Raw genomic sequence first — 22,802 nt, 5'->3', positions numbered from 1 at the left:
CTGAAACTCCAGATTTTTACAAACACCACAGGAGTCCTTTCCTCTGCCTTGCTGCAACAATGACAGCTAATAGGGACTCTCTTATAAAAGCTCTTACAGAAATCTTTTATTTCTGAATTGAGAATTGGAGTTTAAAGTTCCTCCTCAAAGGAGTTTGAAGTCGTTCTAATTTCTGAGCTCTTGTGGGATCCTCATGAAAACATGCAATTTGAGTTTTCAGCCAGCCCCTTGGGAAACCTTTCAAAATACAGCTCCTGCTTCAGCCCCTTGGGAAAGGATGCTGAAAGCAGTGACAGCAACACAAGAGACAGAGTACAAGAGGGAGCACAGATTTTGCTGAAGTGGCTTGCCTAGCATGACCAGTACAAATTGTTGGTATTTACATTAATGTTTGCGATTAATTTTCCCTCACCTCCTGCTCAACCCTTCAGTGGAAAGGCTGACATTGCAATCTAGAAGCTCACGGTGCTGGGTTTGATTAGATTATAGAGGAGATTTTTCATCTCCCCACACCTCATGCCAATTAATATTAAGATTCTCATAGTTGATTCAAATCTCATTATTCCACAAGTATTGTTAAGATTGTGTCTACTTCAGTTTTACGTTAGAAAGAGGTCTATAAAGAAGCAGCTCCAATATTATGGATGATCTAATTTGGATCATTAAGGTGATACTAGAAGCATTATGAAGCCTAACACTTTATGCACCACTGAAGAGAGGTTGCTTCCAATTTTATAATTCAGCAATACTGAAACTTAGACACAGACGTCCCTTTTCATTTGGCTTTTTTGTGTTCTTATACTTCTTGATTACCGCGTTAAGTCCTTTTTCTGTCTGTACTCAAAGAGAGTCTGAGTTCAATATTTTCTTCCAAATAGTATCACAAGTGACTGGAAGCCTAATTGACAGGGCTTTGTGTAATGTTTGTATACCTTAAAAGCTTAGCTCTGCTATATGAAAGAGATTGATGAGGATCCATTCTTCCAGTGCAGTACTTATAATATATGATGGAATAAAGGGTGAGGAAGCTGAAGAAAGCTTGTAATTAGTTGCTATTTATTATAAGTATCATAGATTATAGATTTATACCATGAGCTGATACCAAATATAATATCAGAGATGCTGTGTATGTTTTCCCAGACCAATACAACCTGTAAATGAAATTATCTGGTACTCCAGTCTTGTGCCTTTCTTAATCAGACTTCCAGTCAAGTTCCTCTCTGTCAGCTGTGATAGATTTGAAATGCGTACATGCAAATTTATAAGTGAGATGAGACTGCTGATATTCATTTCCACTTTTGACCTAAGCTGCTGCTTCCTCTGACCTCTAAAACATTTTTCATTTTAAGAATTACAAATGTAATAGAAGAGGTAAATTGTGATACTATCTGTAGCTAACATAAGAGAATCTGTTCATTCTAATCAAGGTTTACATTTTAGAACAAAAAAAGTTCTTGCATCACATAAATGGCTTTATGCATCATCATCTCCATTTTGTTTTTTTGATTTCTCTGAGTTTTCAAGTGATCTTTATTTCTGTAAACTTATACAAATCCTGAGAAACAGAAACAATTCATATTTATAGCATGTGTAGCATGATGATGACTGGTCTCACCCAAGTCTCCGGACACTGTAAGATGCAGATACAGCCTGTGATGCAGTGGGATCAAAGTCTGGTCTACTTTGTACTTCCCAGGGAACAAAGCACTTATCTTCTTCTGACTCCTGTAGCACCTGATCAAGATGCACACTTACTTTCACTGAGTTATCATACAAATATATATTTTTTGTATAATAATGCAGAGAACAGCTGCTTTCTTATGGAACCTTTTCAAACTGGGAACTCAGAGTCCAGTTTTGCACTGTCCTAGCCATAAATAATACTGGTAATAATTAATAGTAACATAAAATACAGCTAGAAGAAATCGAAGAGAAAGACAGAAAAGGCACGAGATAATATTTTGAAACAAAGCAACAGGGAATATTTTTTTTAATTCCCAAATACAATTAATCTTTTTTTCACGCATTCTTAAATTTCAGTAAAGACCATATATGGCGTATTGTGTACTGATACTCATAAAACCAGAATAAGTAGAGGAGGAAAGCAGATACTGGAATAATTGCAGAAAGAAAGGCTGGGAATAGCAGCTTGGGAGGCAAGTAAGATCATCATTGGAGACAAGAAAAATTTCAGATTATTGGAATGAAACCAGTAAGGAAGCAAATAAAACAAGTAATCCGTGGTGTCACGCTACAATGCATATTTGAAATCAATCTGGAAATTGCTAAGCAAAGCTGAAATGTATCTATCACGCAGGAATACAGAGTAGGTGATCACAGTGACAGTTACCAATGACCATACAGTGTAATTAAAATAACTAAGTAAAATATTCCCTAAATGCTGTACCAAAAGGGTGATAAGTACTTATATATTTTTCTAAAACTAAACATTATGATGTGTTTATTTGTGATTTTATGTATTAACTGAAAACGTAGATGCAAAGTGTAAGTTAGAGCATCGTGGCTGCATTTGGTAACAGAGTTTGTCCCTCTCCATTTTTTTATAAAAAAAATGAGTCTGCTAAAGAATAACAGTATAATATAAAAGAAATATGCCAAATGGTACAGTCCATTGTTATACTATTGATAAACAAAGATCACTGAACTTTACTGTTAAAAATACTGAACCGTGATAGCAGTACTATCTCATTTACTATCAGAATTGCAGTCTCTGACCTTTGTCTCTCAGTATTTTGTTCACGGTATGATAAACGTGAATATAGGTGGGGGAAAAAAGGTGAAAATTGACCGTGTACAAGCAGTCTGCCATCCCCAATTGTGAAATAAATATAACGCTGACTTCTATAAGGCTAAGACACAACCAGGGTCCCAAGTTCAATGGGTGAGTGGTAACTCTCTTGATTCCTGTTGTGTATCTACAGCCCAGTTTAAGCTGCAGATATATATAAACTCCAAAACAGACTGTCCTGTGGGCTTCTTCATGGCCATGTAAAAGCTGAAATGGAGTTAAACTTTACTAGAATTAAATTCACAATCTTATGAGAAACGGGGATACAGCATCAGTGGTTGTCAGTGTTGTAAACTATGTAATCCTAATTTTGCATTTATTTTCCATCTGGTTTTCAGATTATTCTGTATGTGTCTGGTTGCCTGCTAGATATTTAAAATTATATATATAAAATTTGTTGCCAGTTTTTTAATGTATTGATTGCCCTGAAATGTTACCAATAACACATATGCATGTTACAATATTTAAACATTTTGTTTTCAGAATTAAAACTATCATGTGAATTTACATATTTAAAAATAGCAGGCTACCAGATATCATAGCTACAAAATCCTACTTGATTGATGCCAGTACCTTAAAAAAGAACCTTTAAGCTAAACAACCTGTAGTTAAAAGATCGATTTTATGCCAAATAGCTCTCTGATTGTATGTTTACAGCTATGGAGAAGTGTCAAACTAGAAAAAAAGTAAAAAGTAAATTAATTTGTAGGCTGACTTGTTGGTGCTGGCTACCATTCTGTGTAGTTTGGCTCTGCATTTAACTAGCTACAGCTCTACCTGGCCAGAGACTGATGAAGGCCTTGAACTTGTGGTCAGGATAATTAGCTGGGTGACCTTGTCTCTGCTACAGGGTTGCTAGAAGACCTTCAACAAAATCATACTGACTTATCTAAGTTTAAAAGTTTTGGTTAGGGTGTTTTGAGGATCAGGCTGATGTTTTTTATTTCCTATGGAAAGCACTTAACACTACAGTGTTCATCCAAAATAGTTGAAAACGAGAGATAAGCTGGTTTGTACTTCTTCAGCAAACCTAGATTCAGATTTTATGCAGAATTGATCTGGGGTTTTTTATTCACAAATTTCTCTATCCATACCTGAAATCTGATTGGAGAGAGCATTTTTCACATCAGCTTGGTTATTTTAATATTCATTAAAATTCACATTCATGTCTGTAAGAATTCCATCAAATGTCTTAGTATGTACAGTGAAATACTTTGATATGATCATCTATCTTGTGAAATATTCTAAACACAATGACTGAAGATATTTCCCACATAACTTCTTTGGTGAAACACAGATTAGAAATCTTGTTCTGCTAAAGGGCACCTTCATGATTTCTGTTTTATTAAAATCGGGCTGGATTTGCATCACCAAAGGTTTTAGTTATTCCTGTCTTACAAGGCCAGTAGAGGAATATTTAAGACAGTATTCAGGGCTTTTCCTTGGGTTACCAAGTTATTTGCTATATAATAGAATTCATATAAATCCAAATGCAACAGTGGTGATGGGTTTGAAAAAGTTGGCAGTGTTTGGTTATGAAATAAAAAAAAATTACCAGAATGTTGATGTCAAGACTACTGGGCAATTTGTCTGCTGACTGGTCTCTGTTTCATTTGACATATATATACATAAACAGAATAACAAAACACAAATGCATGCACTGCATTTGCAGATCATTCCAATATGCAACTGAGCTGACAAAGACTTACTGAACAAAAGTTTGTATTTTGTTATTTCTTCTATTGCTACTGTTACTATTCATCTGTCTACGCTATCTACACTGCTCTCTGCCATTGCGTATAATATACTAATAATTTTTAAGTTTTAGTCTGTGCCGTATGCAAATATAAAACTTTAAAGCATGATTTTTATTTTCTTTTATTTAAATTGAATATTTCTACCAAAACAGTTTGATATTGCGTATTTACCGGTCGTTCATTGGTAGGTCAAGACTGCATATGATTCTGTGTATATGCTGGGGGGAGGGAGAGGAAAAGGAAAGCCTGAATCAACTAGTTAGAGAATTTTGTAATTTTTGCTTCCATGGTAAAATTGTCTGTAGGTAGGAAACAAGAAAACTAATTTTTATTGAGGTGACCAACAGATGAATGTAGCTCCCCTTACCTGATCATTAGCTGTAATTAAGGAACAGTTTTCTGAAAGATTGGCAGTAATATTTGATAACACAAAAATAAAGACCTTTTATGTTAAAATCAATGGCAGTATGGCCAGTGAAGTTTCTGAGAAGTAGAATCTGTCATTAAAAGTGCCTATATTTAATAGACAGACACCACTGGCTTAGTAAATAAAAGAATTTTTTTTTTAAAAAAAAGACACAAACAGAAATTAAACACAACGTACAGTACTTCTAGTCAAAAATATCATCCACTTGTACTAGATATGAACACAAGTTGGACATTTAAACGGATGGAGAAATTCCATAGTATAATGCATGGACTGTGAGTTGGTAAGCTATTAAAAACATTTTATTTCATAAATTAACAGTGAGACTGGTGAATGATATTTGAATACTGTGTGTGGTGCTGACATGAAATGTGATTTTTATTCAGAAATATCACAGTGTAACTGCCTGTCTTAAAATAATATTTAGAATAAAAATATTTATTGCAGAAATGTAGAAGATACAAATCCATGTTTGAAATAATTTTTAATAACCAGGAAGATTTTCCTGTGAACTTGGAAACATTGAGATATACTACAAAAAAAATAGAGTTTGGCTCCCTCAAAAGCATGACAGCTTTTGTTACTGAATATGGTACATCAGAGATGAAATTGTTTGGGAGTCATTGTTCATGTCTGGTGTGTTGGAAAATAAAGCTTGTGAGTTTTTCTACAAACATATCAAAAAGGGTTTTGTTTTAAAGACCAAATGCCCAATTTTATAAGAACATTTCAGCAGTTTTTTGCATCAGAAATTGCATACACATTCAATTACCTATCTGTTTCTGGGTATTTATTTCCCATGATTACAGTGATTTTGCTTGTATGCACAAAACCCATAATTGTATGTACAGATAAAGCAGGGGCTTAAATAAATTACACATACAACTCCATACTTGACTGTACAATCTTGGTAGCCATAATTAAAAATGAAAGCATATTTTTATGCTTCTCCTTTTAAAAAATGGATATTATAAAGCATTCCTTAAAGTGGATTAGTATTGTATTCTCTTTGCTATTTGATAATTATAAGAGTGTAAGAGATAGTTGCACAGAGTAAGAAAACAAAGAATCAAATAGCTTTAGCTGATCTTAAAAAAAAAAAAAAGCAGTTAGTATTTTAGAAGTTGTGAACCCCCCAAAAATTAGTATTGAGATCTTTAAATCCTTAAAAACTACAGTCCTATAATAAGGCCATAACAAGAAATGGTATCCTTGCAAATAGTTACTGCACTATTCTTCAGATTTTTATTGTTAATAACTGCCTGTAAGAAAATTACGTTCCTTAAAGGTGTGCCTTCTACAGAAAGCTGTTCTACAGTTTTGTAATAAAGTAATAAGTCATGTCAGGGAGAGCTTTAGTACACTTTCAGCATACACCTTGAGTGTGTTCTGAGGCATGAAGCCAAGTGCCATTAATTCTTTGAGAAGTGTGCTGGTAACTTACTATTCTTACACAGAAAATCAGTCTGACATAATGCTAGGCAATAAACAACACTGCAACAACTAGCAGGCTGGAAGTTTTTTTGCTTGTGAAAAGTTGAAACCTTATAGCTTCAGAAAACATTGCTTTCAAACAGATCCAAAAATGATGAAGTAATTGCTCTCATAGGAATTAATTAACCCAGGCTTGCAGATACGTTATGGACAGTAAAAAATGCATCTGCAGATTCAAATAATCTGTTCTTATACATAGAACTGAGAAATCCCTGATGAACTATGTAACATACATGCAGAGTTGAAAAGGGTTCTCATATTAGGGAAAGGAAGACAGAAGCAAAGATGAGCAGAAGGATAATACAGAAATATCAGTTTATAAAAACAATAGAAGAGACAGAGAGGAAGAATCACATATATATGCATTTGATAAAGGATATCGTAAGACTGACAAACTGCTCTCTAAATCCCAAAAAATTTTGTACATGTAGTAAGAAAGCACTTTAAATTTTAAACATGTATCTGAAGCACTGTGATCTTTCTAATATGAGGACAGGCTGAGAGAGTTAGTATTGTTCAGCCTGGAAAAGAGAAGGCTCTGAGGAGACCTTGTAGTGAACTTCCAGTACCTGAAAGGGGCTACAAGAAAGCTGGGGAGGGACTGTTTACAAAGCCTTGTGATGATAGGATGAGGAGGAATGCGTATACACTGGAGAGGGACAGATTCAGACTAGACATAAAGAAGGATTTCTTCATCTGAGAGTGGTGAGGCACTGGCACAGGTTGCCCAGGGAAGCTGTGGCTGCCCCATCCCTGGAGGTGTTCAAGGCCAGGTTGGATGGGGCCTTGGGCAGCCTGGTCTGGTGGGAGGTGTCCCTGCCCATGGCAGGGGGGTTAGAACTAGATAATCTTTAAGGTCCCTTCCAACCCAAACTATTCTGTGATTCTAATAGTAGGAGGTGTTTTTCTAGTGTTTAGTTATTATGCTCAGATCAAGAGATTATGCTCCTATAACTGTTGTTTTCATCCTAAGAGAGCTCTTTTTTAACATTCCAATAGTGAAAAATCTTTTTGGAAATCAACACCACATTGGCCACTACCTGAATGTATTTATGATACTGGGGAAAACCTTACAAACAATACAAGTACATGCTTGAACCAGAGAGCAAAGCTAGCCACGCAACACTGAATTGGGAGATCCATGTTTTAACAATTATTGTGAACATAGAAGGGAAAAAGAAGAAAAAGAGGAGGCCATAGTCTAAATGGGCTGGAACATTTATTCAGCCCCTACGCTTGCAACAGCAGTGCAAAGCAATCTCTTGCTGTGAGTTTGCATTCATTATGGTAGTGAAAGATACTCAAATGAGCACCTCCTTCTAGAAATGATGCTTTCACTCTTATAATATATATAAAGTGCAAAGAGAATTAGCCACAAAATTGGATTGGATATCTGCAGACCATTTTTTCCTTTTGCGGAACAAAATGCGTGTTATGTACAGTGTAATGTCCATTTGCAGTGTCTTCCGATAATGTAGGAGCCCTCAACTGTACGTAAGAGTGTAAATGTTTCTGTGAAAACAAAAGCTTATGGACTTCAAGTTGGACACTAATTTCTCTTGAAATGACATGGAGAAAATCCAGCAAATAGAGGTTTCTTCCACAGTTACAATAAATAGCATTTCTTTCTGCTGTTTTCCAGGTTTCTCTTTTGTAGCCTTCCCTGCAACGTTGAGAAATTTATCACACTCCTGCCTTATCCCTCCCCTCAAAAAGCTCTTCCAGCTGTGACTTTAGTCTAACCACTATTTCAGCTTTCCTTTATGAAAGGCAATTTGATAGACTGAACAGCTCCCAGCAGTGTTAAATAAACTACTGCGTATGTATGTTACAGGATGGTACCCTTGATCTAATGGATTTTCTTGATTTCTGCATTGCTTTAGACTGAGGATTACGGCAACAAGTTTCCTTCATTTATTTTTGGAAGTGGTAAAGTAAACTATCGAAGAATCTGTCCTCTTCAAAATGCAAGGAGGGATGTGCCATTGCAACATGCACAGCAAAGTAGCAGACATGTTCCACTCACTTTACAGTGCACAAATTCTTCTGTTTGACCTTGGCTTGTGCATCTACAGTGAACTAAACATGTTAAATAGAAGTTATAAACTTTATATGAAGATTCAAGCATTCTCTCCACTATTCTGATATGGGCCAGTAAGCTTTCTTGACTGGTGCTGGCTACTGAAGTCCACTCCTCCTTTTCAGTCCTTTAATGAATTCCCAAATAAGCCAGGGCAACTGAGTAGAGGATACTTATTTCTATCCTAAAGATGCCCTGCAGTGAAGATCCTGGGGTGTTAACTATTACTGGCTGGATAGTATTTTGGTTTTCAGGATTTGCATAGGTGCATTATGCTACTGGTGTTGAGATTGTTCCAGGTCACTCATATAACAGCTTTTTCTGGACAGGACTGAAGGAACAAAAAAACCATTTTCTTAAAATTAAAGCTGGACAATAATTGAACAATGATTAAAACATAATAAAATGCATTATTAAGATTATATAGTTGAAGAGGGTTTGCAGTCACTGTGGACAGATCTGGGGTCTCAATGAGTAACTTTGGCTATTCACAGCAGTGCTGCATTGCTCTGAAGTGTTCTTGGGGTTACATTTCTCTTGCTTTTCTAGTTAAAGGTGGTTACTAGAGGTGCTGGAGATGGCTATTTGTAGATGCAATGATCTTTTCCTTCTATTCTTTTCCCACAAACCTTCCCAGCATTATGCACTAGTATATTGCAGGAAATTACTTCCCTTATTTTTCACTGCTGTCGTGTTACTTGATTACCATTTCTATTGTATGCCATGATTAGCCCAACTGATTTCTTTTGTTCACTATCTCCCTAAAACACAGTGATGTTCCTTTAAAAATTATGCAGTCTAGAAAATAGTATTTATACAATCTCCTCTAAAGATTTATGAAGTCAGCCTAATTGTGTATTTTCTATGGGGTCTATCCATAAAATATCAACAGAATTAAAGACTAATTTGGAAATGAAGCAGTGCATTTCAGTATGTGAAGTTCCAACCTCAGACCATTTATTAGATTTCAGGGATCTCCATGGTAGATTCAAAGCACAAAGCAGCAAAAAAAATAGTGGCTTGCGTCTCCAGGGAGGTGCATACTGTTGCTTTTGTGTCTCTTCTATCACTAATAAAGTACCTTGGTCTTCCAGCCATTTTTGTCAGTTGCGATTTCGTTGAAACATCTTGACTTTTTGTTCTCCACAATTCCACAAATATAACTGCAGCATATTTTTATTCTGTGGCTAATAACAGCCTGCCTATGTATTACTGGTGTTTTGCACATCATTGAGACGTCAATGAGTTTTTGGACCTGGCTGCATCAGTGCCGCTGACAGAAACTGCTGACAGATGTCTGCAACAGCTATGAAAACTAGGGATTGAATTCTGCCTTCGCCACCTCTACCAATTAACAAGAGGTCTTCATGGCCACGTACAGTACATTTAGGCACATAGGTTTTCATTGCATGGAGGAATCAGAGGTCATTGTCACTATAATTAGTGAAATAGCTTTGGTAGTTCTGCTTGAAAATTTTGAGCCAAGGTTTCCAAAGGTCATGTGTGGTTTATTTAATTATTCTTGAGATAATGCCACTAATGTAGCACTGCAGTAATGTGGTAGTGCAGTCTCTGTGTAGTTAAAAACTGGAGTCATCCCATTCTGATAACTTCTGGTTTTTTTAACTAAGCAGCCTTTTTCTTGACTCAGATGGCAGAAACAAATATATTTCTCTCAAATCACTTTCACTAGTCAGAGGATAATCATTAATTTCTTCCAGACATATCCAAGCGGTATGCAAGTTTTGAAAAAAATAATTCAGCTAGTTCTAAGAATTGAATGAAAAATAAAAGTTTATTGGCATTGGAAACAGTTTACATCCCTTTCCTTGAGTAGCACCTATGCATTTAGAATCATATTCTTAAATTCTAGCCTATATGAAATTGTTTTAGGTAGTCTTTTTAATTTTTTGAAAATACAAAAATAAGTCCTCTGTCAAGTTTTTTTAAAGCAGAGGTTAAGAATATAGAATATACAACTACAGGGAAAAAATCTATATACAGCGACAAGTAAAATGGGTAGGCAACCTGTGAAAGTATTGTTCTGGTGATTAACCAAGAAAAGACCACCAGCTACATGCATTATTCCTACACTGTCACTTGTCTCAGTCTTCCCTGTAACTTAAGGGAAAGCTAGAATACAGACGGTCTTTCTCCCAGATCTTTGAAACTCCTTCTACTACTCGGCAATGATAGTCTCTAGCAGCAGTAAGAAAAGCAGCTCAAGTCATTGAGTAATTATTCTCTGTATGCGAAAAGTGAAGTTTAATAACATAGTTTGTTTTCACACTGTAAAAGCAAACAAGGTGTTTCTGTTGTTATCAGGAATCTTTAGTTGCCAACTTAAAAGTCTTTGAGAAGTAGCTGTCAGCGCCATAAGAAGTGCAGGATAGTATTCACCTGCTGTGTAGTATGATCCCAGCTCTCTGATGAGCTATTGAATTGTATCTATTATGACAGGCAGTGATAAAGTTAATGTCATTGACTGTTCTCCTTCTCTATGTGATTTTTTGGATAAACCACAGATTCCTTAAAAAGATGGTATATGACCTAAATCATTGTTCAGGTTATTCTATTGCAACTAATGTTTTATGCAGAGAAAAACTGTGTTGAAGTAAACTGAAAATACTGTTTGATATATTCCAGTTATCTCTTCTGCAATTTCTGCTAATCATTTTAATAAACAACCTCAATAGAATATTTAAATATTGAAATATCAGAAAATAAGTCACTAGAGAAAAAAAAAAAAAGAATTATCACAAAGAGAAAGAACAATTCATTTCTTTTACCTATCTTCATTATGTTGTTATATTTGAGGAAGCAGCCTTGTACTTGCCTTTTTCTTCCCGCTCCCTTGTTCCTCTCCAAAGTCAAGGGTGTGAATAATGCTTTTATCTGTTCTCCAGCTCAAAGAATAGAAAATAATATTAAGAGAGCAGAAGATATTGGCAAGAGATTGACTGAGCATACAAACACAGACACATTTAAGTGCACAGCAAAGCACACAGAAATATAATCCATCAAATTTACCACAAACAAAAAGGAAAATCAGTCGATTGTCCCTGAAAAGTTGGGTTATTCTGTCACTAAGTTTCCTAGGGGTGTCTGTTGCCACCTCCTTACCATCTGTAGAAACTTAACCAAATTAGAGCCTTCCTTTTTTGCTGTGTGATGTCTTTTATTCTTGTGATTTCAACCAGACAGCATGTTCGAAAATGTATAATCTATCTTCCTCCAATGGGTTCTTCACGGTGCCTCAAGTTTCTCGCAATTTCTGCATATATAGTCTCACTATCAGTTTGAACATGACCCAAAGTGAATCTCATCTTTTCTCAGAGTCCATTCATGACGTGAATTAAATAAGGATCCTGTGAGGAAAGAAACGACAAGATTACTTAATCAGATAGTGCTTACAGTCGAAGGCTGTCATCATAGCTTCATTGTCCTTATTCTGCAATATCCTCTTCTTGACTTTGTGATCATAGTCTGCTTTTTGTAATATACAATGTGCACCTTTCATTACAATATTTTATCTTGTTCTTTTCCATATGCTTTTAGTAAAATATAAATTCTCTAAAATAATATTATATTTCTTTCTTTCTGCACAATTATAGATTAGAACAGGCTTTATTGGATTTCCCTTTTTATAAAGTGATCAGATACTAGAGAGATAAGAGGACATTAAAATTGGAATAACTGTATGTCGACAGAATATAACAAATATGAAAGATGTCAGTCTTATAGTGTATTAGTGAGTTTCAGTAAGCAATTTAAAAAAATGTATGAGGTGGAAAAGCATAGCAAATTATGCATTTCAGAAAGATTAAAACACCTCTTCCACAGCTACTGATGGTTGCCATTCATTGTAAATGACGGCAATGTCTTCTCTATTTTAATTTGATTGACGAGTTCTCAGCAAGCTATAAAAATCCCATTTTCATGAGAAATGTCTTCCCACACAGAGACCAACAAGTGTCAGAAGTTACTTCTAAGTTTGCTTTGGCCTCCTCTTAGCTTAACTAACTTAATACAGTTATTTTAGATGTTGTAAAACTCAGCAAACTGAGAAATGAAGTCAACTGCTTTCTGTCACAATGACATGCTCCCACAGAGCAGTGAAAATGCCTCCTTTTTTTTAAAGCAACAAGGTTTATGACGACAAAGATGAGCATCACAGTTTCCAGATTTCGTGTCAATTTATATCATACTTTCCCGAGGCTAGGGAAGGAGTAAATGGCCGTGACTATCTCAAGCAGTGAAGAATCGTCTGCAAGAAAGCCCATAACTGCATTTTGTAGTAACTGACCCATGATGTTCTATATTGGACTGGGCAATTAAAAAAATCCTTAAAAATGTTGCCCCATCCAGGATGAGGTGAAGTGCTCATAGCCTTAATAATGCCACAAGACCAAGCCCTGAGGCTCACCACACAAAGGTCAGCCTTTGGCTCCCTTTCCCTAGATTTGGAAGTATGTTGCATTGCCCAGATGGATCTCTGTGAAGTATGGCTTTCTCTGCAACTTCCTATATATCCAGCTATTGGTTTAGGTTGTCAGGGCATCACAATGGCTGGCAACTGCCTGGGGGCTAGGAGTGGCAGCAGGTCCCCAGGACAGCCAGAAAAGGCATGGTAGTGCCTCTGGTGGTGGACCAGGTCCTGGCTGCGAGGACCTGCCCAACCATCCTCAGCCAGGGAGCACAGCAGGTAGGGAGGCACCCAGGGGCTGCCCCAGCACTGTGTACACCTTCCTGGGGATGAGGACAGGTGGAGGATGGACCAGGATGTCAGTCCGCAGGTGGACCAAGCTCAGCAGGGCCCATGGCAACTCAGGGCTGGGCTGTAGCCCAGGCAGGACCAAGCCCTCATCCCAAAGCAGCTCCCACAGGCAGGAGTCAGCTTCCCAACCACTACATCAGGGAGCCTTTCCCCGTAGCCCCATCTGCCCAGGCTGAAAGGCTAGCAAGCCCTGAATCACTTTCTTTAAGACTTCACCACACCTTTGTTTAGCCTTAATTTCTCTTTGTATACATCTATGTATAATACAAACAAAATTACACGTCGTATATTAAACATTAAATAAGGAAAATTATTCATTTTAAAGTTTCTGTAGTTTAAAAACTTTATAGTCAAATCCTGATAAAGCTGTAGTAAAGCATACTTACAGAAGTGTTATCTTTTATGAAGTAAATTAAATTATCAGTGTTTCTTTGCATGATCTCTGGTATTTCAGTGGAGAAAACTTAAGCGTCTTTGAGTTGTTCATGCAGATACCCTGCTAATTACATAACTTTTAAGACAATATGTTATCTTCCCTCAGCCTGTAAAAGTGTCAAATCTCTTATAGTTTGTAGAATTAGTAACTCACAAAGTCAGTTCTGTTAGATAATGTTAGGGAAGATCAGATGCAAAATTTGTTCTGGCTTCGACCAAAATAAACAGACCAAAATACTTGGGTGTATAGCCGAGGCAGGGGGAGGGGCAGCTTCCCAAAATTGCAGAAAACAGATGTCAGTCTGATTACAATCTGATCCCTGAACACAGCCAAGGTCACTCAGATTTGATCTGACACACATCGATGCCAGTCAAGAAAACACAGTAAGATAAAGAGAGAGAGATAGAGAGGTAGGGGGGAGGGAAAGGAGAGAGAGAAGGGAAAAGGAAGGGGTTGCAGTCCCTCAGGAACATGCGGTCGCTCCAGCAGCAGGTTTTTTCCAGGCCACATGGTCCCGGCTGGTCCGATTGGAGTGATGGGCACACACACTGCGTGGCTCTATGCGAGTTCTTTTTTAAGGCCAGTCTGTGCCCCATCAGCACATGGGAGGTGGTCTTGCCACACATGTGCAAGAGGTCCTTCGGGAGCGTCTGGCCAGGGCAGTGAGGTAGGTGTGAGGAGAGGCAGGGGGGCGATGCCTCCCCTCCCGTTGAACCTGGCACCACAGACAAGGCCCTCAAACAATACAAATGTTTAAGACAGACAAAAGAGTAAAGTCAGTCTTTACATACATGTAACCAAAACTTATTTCTATTGACGGAACTTACTTTCTTGTTTTGCAGCTTGCAGACCTGGGTTCTATAAAGCATTTGCTGGAAACGTAAAGTGCTCCAAGTGCCCTCCACACAGTTCGACTCACATAGAAGCAACTTCTGTCTGTCAGTGTGAGAAAGGTTACTTCAGAGCTGAGAAGGACCCACCAACTATGGCATGTACCCGTAAGTCTGATCAGTACCAGGGTCTCCAATTCTCTTCTGTGCCTCATTTATTTTCTTTTGTCACTTTTGCACATTTTTTGAAGAATCCCATTCAAGATAACCAAAAGAGATTTTTAAAATAAAAATGCAAACATCATATTTCTATTTCATCTAGATATCCCTAAAAATACTGGCATGTTTCTTACTGTGGTGACTTTTTAACTTGTAATTCTGAGTGATAATACAAAATATGTAATTGTTGTCATATATATAACTATGTTGAGCTTTAACTAGTGGTATATATTCTAAATGTGCGAAAATATGGTTGTACAAAAACTGTCAAAAAACTGAGGAAAGAAATGAAAAAATATTTATCCAGTCAGAAAGTCATATAATTAAACTCTCCTGTATACCATCATCATCTTTCAACAGAGAGTTATTCAATCTTATACAGCTGTGTTAATGAAAATTCTTTAGATTTTTTTAAAATAACTTTTAAAATAGAATGTTCTGTGATTTTTTACCTAAATTTATCTTTAAGACAAAACTGATGCCCAGCAATCTAGGGGGAAAAAATCTTACTGGAAAGAGATTTTTATTATATGCTCATGTCTAGAAACATAAAGCATAAACTTTCTTTTTGCTTTATAAAATATTTCTCATAGATTTTCATACATAGCTCCTTACTCACTGGAATTCACTTATAAAGCAACTCTATCTGTTTATTCTCAAAACTGGGAACAAACGGCAGCATTTAAAAAACTGTGGACAAAGTACTATATTTACATATAAAAATCTTGTTACTAAATAAAGACAATTAAAATCTGTTTGCAAGTTAACTAGAGACACATAGTGTTCTGTGTTGCATTTTGGTAGCTCTTTTGGTAGAGGATCTTGATTCAAGTAAGTTTTTTGCCACAGTTCTTTTGTTAAGAGAATTCTAAAAAAATCAACATGCTAAATGAATGAAGTATTTTAACAGACTAAGTATACAAAAAGCTTAAGAGCTAAAACCACGACAACAAAGTACTGCTGCAGTAACCATCCATGTATAGTCATAATTTTGGTAGCAGCACTGTGTAAAAATAACTGAACTGACACTAGCAGAATTGAACTACTTCCTGTGCTTGTGCTGATTTCTCCAAGTGGCACTGTACTGGGCAAACTGGAAATGTACCACGTAATTTGGAGCTGATTGCCACTCTAATCCTGAGGTCACTATTACCCAGACCAAGATGTTGTCCATCCACTGAGTAGGTGTGTTGGTCCCATAAATAGCATTCTTTAGATCCAAGGTACTTAGCAGAAACTTAGTCATAACCATAAGATTTTCAGATGGGAAGGGTAAATCCCAGCCTCCAAGTGCTTAAGGGACATGGGGTTCAGAGAGGTATGCCAGTCCAACACACACAATCTGCTGTGTGCTCGCACTGGAACAAGGCACATAGGTCTATCTTTTTGCACAAAATATGTGAGGGAATTAATAATGTTGCTGCAGACTTCCCACAGGAAAAAGGTGATTGCAAATAATTCCATTCAAATGAGTGCCCTGACCACAAGCTATTAAAAATTTGCCCACAGACATCCCAGGAGCTCTTGACAGTCTCATGCTTAGAAAGACAATTTCACTCATGCATATGCAGATGTGGTTCCATATTTATAAGTCATTGATTTTTCATCTCCAAAAGACAGATCTTCTCTAAAAAAAAAAAAAAAAAAAAATGGCATTATATTTTCATAATTGTCTTTCAGGATACAATTTTAAGCCCTGCCTCCCCATTAGTATTGATAAGTTAGGGAGAAGAGAGACCCCTGTGGCGTCAGAGAGCAGGTACCTATAACATCCTGGAACTTTCCCAGCAAAAGCTGGCTGCTGAGGAACTTTTCCAAAGCAACTGAATCAGTAGAGGCAGGGAAGAAGTCAGCCTCAGCATAGGTACTGGTGCCCCATCTTACTCCGACCTGTAACAAATAAGAAATAAAAGAAACAGTGAACCATATCCTAGTTTCTGTTTTGCTCATGGTTCAATGCCACCATGTATTGCCTTCCATTCAGCCTAGACTGCAAAGTATCAGTACTTCATTGACTGTAATAGGAGGTGTATTCATCTTATACCTATGATGATGATGATTTCATTAATTGTCAGTTCTGCAAATGACACTGGGACTCTTGACAGGCAGACTGTGTTCTTATCTTCTAGCACATCATCAGTAATGAAGAGTCTGCAGGCCAAATTATTCCCTAAGTGATATCTCTAGCACCACTTCTTTCAAATTATGCTTTCAGTTATTAGAATTATGTTTCTGTCAAAAATACAACCTCACTGCCTTTGGTGGGTCTATGCAGATCTGGCTAATGTAAATTTAATAAACAGAGATAGAGATATGAGTAGAATTTAAAGTGTTCCTTCCAAACTGTCATCCTTTACTGTAATGAAGGGAGATCAAAAGTTAGGAAAAAATGAGCAATAGGACTACAGAAAAAAGGCTGTGCAATAAGAAAATGCCTTTTCTATATAACCAGTTTGGGGCAGATCTGTATTTTTAATGTTCATTTGCAAATTTGTATCCCAACATGTGACATACAATGTAAGAGATTCTAATTTTTTTACATGACTTTTTAAATTAGAATTGTTCTTTAATTAAACACAGAATGAATCATGGATTCCTCTTACAAATTTCTTCGTATTCAATCCTTTTGAATAAACTGCATTCATACCTATTTTTCTGCTTCCCCAAGTCCTGCAAAGTAACATGCCTAAGAAAGTTATATTTTATTCTCTCTTTTCTGGTTCCTATGTAGGGTTAGACAGTATTTCTCACTCCAGAATTTTTCCTCAGTACTGAAAACTTGCATATGCAGCATTATGGATAACAAGGACCTTGATTTAAGAGACTATGAAATTAAGAGTTTAGCTTCAGGCATCCACTTTTTTCAAGACAAGCTTCAAATCTAATTTCATTAATTCTGTGAAAGTGCATACTGTATGCTTTTCAAAATTGTGCAGTTCCCATTTTTACTTCACATAACTGTATTTTGTAAAAGAAGAGTGTGCACTTTGCATAAAAGCATAATAGAAATCTAATTTTAATAAAAGGAATGAAAATTACATTAGGATATATTGTTAATCTTTTTCTCCTAGCTTTTTTTCATTTGATTGGCATTTCTTATCAATCTTTTACTGCTTCTCTTTCTCCATATTTTGTTTCATTGCCGTATGTGAGTACTCTATCAGTGATCTGTCTGCATACACAGTGAGCAACAAAGAGCATCATATCTAATCCCTTGTCTGATTACTCTGTACGTAAACTCTAACATTTCCCACTGTAATGTAATTGGATAAATTGATCCATCCTTTCAAGGTCAAAGGCAGGCAGGCTTATACTTGGAGTCTGATTCTGAATGCATCTCTTTTCATGTTATGCTTAAACACTTTTGAACCCAACAAACTTACGCCACCAACGGTATCCTCTGTTTTTAAAAGTCAGCACTGCATTCCAGCAGTAAAAACAAACAACATGCCTAAAGCCTTAAAGCCTTCTACTCTAGCACCTCTGTTGTTGTTTTTACGTATGTAGTTGTTTGCAGTTTATCATTACGCTTAGATTTGGAGTATTGGTTTGCAGTCACTGGCAGTTCTTCCTCCCTGCCTCATAGAAAAAGAATAAGTGAAAAGGAAAAAATGTAATACAGCATTCTACATCAAGCGACATTATTTATCCATGCTACGTGTATGGATTAGTAGTGTGTATGGATAAGTATTGCTTTTTTATATATAAAACCAATTATAAACTCAATGGGCACAGGCAAGTGCTTATTCTGAGTATTCTCAGAAGACAATGGCTAATTTTTGCCCTTGAAGTAAAAATTCAATAGTCAAATAACACACACGTCTAAGAATCATATAGTTGGTAACGGACAGTTCTTATTTAAAAAACAACAAAGCTTTTCCAGACAGTCATTGCTCCGTAGTGTTTAAAATGCCACATTGCCCTTACTAGACTTCTGCAGCTTTGGGTTTCCTCCCCTCTCCTTCTATAAAGGGCAAAATGCACTTCACCTGCACAGAGGGAGAGGATACACAAAGCAAAGTGATGTCCAAAGCGCTGCATGAAGCATAAATTCAGCTCTGTTTCTTTTGGAGTGGGCCTGCTTCTCCATAAGACAACAATGCCATTCTGCTCCACAAAGAGTGTAGAAATACTTACATTATAGTTAGTAAATGAAACAAAAGACATTGTTCACACTTAGACTATATTGCATCTAAGAAGCAGAAGACCTGCGTTTTTTTAATGCTCCTGCATCTGAACTGTGTTTTAATCTTTTGCATGAAATCCAAAGTCATGAACTTTGCTGTGAGGAAAAGACCTATGATTTTCACCGATATACTTGTTTTCCTTAAAAATCAATATAAGAAAATCCCTGAGAGGGTTGCACACAGATGTCTGCAAAAGGCTCATTGCTGCCAAGTTTTTCTAATATGTCAAATAATCTTTGTATAATTTATAAATGATAACAAAGCAATCAGGCCACATTCATAAAAGCCCAGTGACACGTAATTTAGCTGAATCTGAGGATTAGAATTAATTGTCTCTCTTTGTTCCAAATTCTGAATCTTAGTAAATGATTCACTGCATGTCATTACAGCTTAATATTTGCATGAAATCACAGTTTAACTGGCATAATTTAACAGCAATTAAAAAGCTATTTAATCGTCACGCAAATTGGCACGAGGGGCCTTGAGTATGAAGGGTGTCTGAAGTTTTTGCAGTATTTGCAGTCAGACAGTCATATATTTTCACACCCCCCTAAAATAATAGACAATGTTGTCCCTATTCATTGAATTGTGAATATACGATAATTCATATTTTCTCTCACAATTGAGACCCAAGTCAACCTTCACTGTCTAGTACAAATAAAACGTATTTTTTAAAAGTGTATTTTATCTGTTGTATTGTTGTATTAGTTCTTCTACTCATGCCATCTACATAGAATAGTACAAAAATCTGACAGTATCTTAAAATTGACAAAGTCAGACAAAAATTGCCTGGATTTTTGTTAATTCCTGTTTTGGCTACCTAAGTGGATGAAGTAACATAAAAAACAACTGCTGAGCTATGATGACATATCATGATAGTATCTATAGTTTATGTAAGATTAAATTTAAGCTCGTTTTAAATCATTGACTCCAATCCTTCAAGCAATTACACACATGCTTAGTTTTACGTGCATGAATTTTACAAATTATTTCAAGGGGATTACTGATCTGCTTAAAGTTATGCACATATGTAAGTGTGATTAAGGCACATTCTCCGTATTCCTAAAACTGCTTATTAGTTTTGACAGTAGGAATTTGTTAAGACTAGTCATTATTTAATTCTCACAACATGTTTTTAGAGAAAACGTAATTATTCCTGTCTTCTGCACATAAATAATAAGAACTGAAGCTGAAGTAATCTGTTCTGGCTTCTTCAGATCTCAGGACTATTTTCCAGCATAGTTAGAACCATCAACCTCAGACTACTTTTATGAGAAGTTTGGAGATTTGTAAATCTGAGACACTCCAAGGTTGCAGGGGCTTGTGTATCACATCAGCATCTTCATGCCTGTACCTTGTTCCTGTTTTCCACACCACTGGGAAATGATGTATCAATATAATTTCCTTTGTTAACAAGTTTCATTTATAAATACTTAACATTTAACAGTATTTCAAATGCTTCTGTGTTGGACTTAACAAAAGGTCACAGTCACAGACCAGCAACAAAATACTCAAAATAGTCTCTGTGACCATAAAAATGGCAAATTATGAAAAAAATAAATAAGTTAATCTGATGGGTTCCAGAAATATTGATTTTTGGTACCAATAAGCCACGTATGATTCAGCTAAATGGTTCTTTGATACACTGAAAAATAACTGGTCTCTACTGTCAAGGACTTTTTGGCTGCTAACTATGAACTGGGCACAGATAGATATACAAATAAATACTCATACAGTCAAAGTATTTAAAACTTTCTTTGAACTAAAGAAAATGCAAATATTTTAATGATCAACTGCTTGAAATCCAGCAGCTAACTCATCATTTACTTTAGGGCAAAAATAATTGTAATGAAAACATAGTCTCAGTTATTTAAAATTACAAAGAAATGCCAGAAAGAAAAAAGCAATTCAGATGTTCAACTACTGTTCACAGAATACCTTCACATTTATTAGTTGACATTATCCCTCCCACACTATTCAAACTTTTTTCCTTTACAAGCATTCCAGCTTTTATATCAACATTTATCCCACATAAGTAAACAAGTAACATTATTTAAAAATTAGAAATGTTGGTGAATAGTAATCATTTTTTTCTGCAACTATAATTGCCTCTTTCATTAAAGTTTGTATTCACTCTTGCTGCTATGTGTAGCTATAACTGTATAGATCTTTACTACTGTATATTTTATTAGTAAAATATATAGTAATGCTTTCTATTAAAGTATATTCCATTTTAGTACTCAAGGTCATCTTCAAAAATGAAGAACTTGCATAAATTTATTTATTTTGGTTGTAGGTGTATATTTCAGAACTCATTCATGGCTTTGATTTTCTAAATCATTACAATTTGTTAAGACAAATAAATACCTAAAAGTTTGAAAATTGGATCTGTGTATCAGCGCTGCAGTAATTTCGTATCTTAAGAAAGGAAATAACAGAACTGATTGACTAGGAAAAAAATAGAATTTTGAGGAGGGGGGGGGAGTTGTGGATGTTGGGTTTGGGGTTTTTTTCTTACTGAGATTTGAGATCATGAATTTTATATGAAATGTTAGGGGGAGCTTTGATATTTTGTTTTCCTTCCTAGTGTAAAGTTCTGGCCATTTACTGGACCATCCTTTGGGCACAAGTTCTTGCCTCCATCCTAGAATCTGTTGAACTGGAATTTACAAGAGTTTTGATCAATATTTTTGTTTGCTTGTTTAGCTCTTCTCTCATGGTCTAAAAGATTTTATGAAGGACATTATGATATTCTAATCATCTGACTCTCTCAAATTTACTCTGCCATTCAGTTTTCTGGGTGGAATACACTCTGTGTTAAGAATTAGCTGATGTCACGTACAAATGTTTCATATAGTCTTCCAGTCTGCTTGAGAGGCCCTGAAATAATGAAAAGCTCACTCTTAAGTTTGAACAGTATCTCAGTCAAGGCTTTATACTTAGGTTTTTCTGTTAGGTTGTACAAATCATGAAAAGCTGCATGCTTTCAAAACCATGTGTCTGTAAGTGCTTGGTTTAAATATGTTGTGGAAGAAGTAGAATGTGATAAGAAATAGAGATAAGATTATTCAGGCTTCCTTTAATTTCTCTTTCCTTCACTCTTCTACTAATACCTATCTGAAAAGTCATTAGGTGGTAACGTTCTTCCATCAGAACGTAGGAGTGGGTATATAGAACCTCAGATGATTTACATGTGGTCCTGCACAGTAAGTCAGCGTAACAGCTTAAAACTTGTTGGACGTAACTTGACTGTTGTGAGATCCATGGGAAATGGTCACTTGTGGTTCATCGGACAGTACACAGAGAGCTTTATCACCTGCTTGCTAGCTGATAACTTTCTTATACTCTGCCTGCTGCTGCTGTCTTTGCATCCCTCCCCACAGTCCTCAAGGATTATTTTTTCTCCTGCTTTGCAGCCATTCTTTTAGATCTTTAGTTTGCAAGGTTGATGTCTTCACTGTTATACTGATGCTGGTGAGGTGCCAGGTGGGAAAGAAAAAAACTTGTAAACTGTCTCTTGTGCCTAATAGCCTTGGCCTGTTGCCACCTAACTCTGTTAATGAACAGCAGCAAATAAATCCCTGGGGTTAAGCAGTGAAGGATAGGAAAAATATCTGGCACTGCAAAACTAATACAGTTTTACCTCTTGTAGTTCTTCCAAAGCTGTTATTTATTTATTGTTCAATTTAACTCTTATAAAACATCAAAGATTCTAAGCCTACATTATTAGTAATAAAATGAGGAAATAAATGTTGTGGTTAAAGCTCTACCCCAGTGTCCCACAAG

At 36.2% G+C, this 22,802-nt stretch overlaps 1 protein-coding gene across 6 annotated transcripts in view; it reads left to right on the top strand.

Annotated features, from left to right (window-relative positions):
• The window catches only part of EPHA6 (EPH receptor A6), a 482,670-nt gene that overhangs the window by 224,438 nt on the left and 235,430 nt on the right, over positions 1-22,802 (top strand). For all 6 annotated transcript variants that reach the window (XM_054081746.1, XM_054081767.1, XM_054081730.1 and 3 more), the window contains exon 4: positions 14,623-14,778. In XM_054081746.1, coding sequence (XP_053937721.1) covers positions 14,623-14,778 — 156 coding nt within the window. The remainder of the gene's footprint in view (positions 1-14,622; positions 14,779-22,802) is intronic.

Source organism: Cuculus canorus, chromosome 1 (assembly GCF_017976375.1).
Source record: "Cuculus canorus isolate bCucCan1 chromosome 1, bCucCan1.pri, whole genome shotgun sequence".
In the NCBI taxonomy this organism is placed as follows: Eukaryota; Metazoa; Chordata; class Aves; order Cuculiformes; family Cuculidae; genus Cuculus; species Cuculus canorus.
Note: the sequence above shows the minus strand (reverse complement) of the source record. Positions and strands in the feature narration are given on the sequence as shown.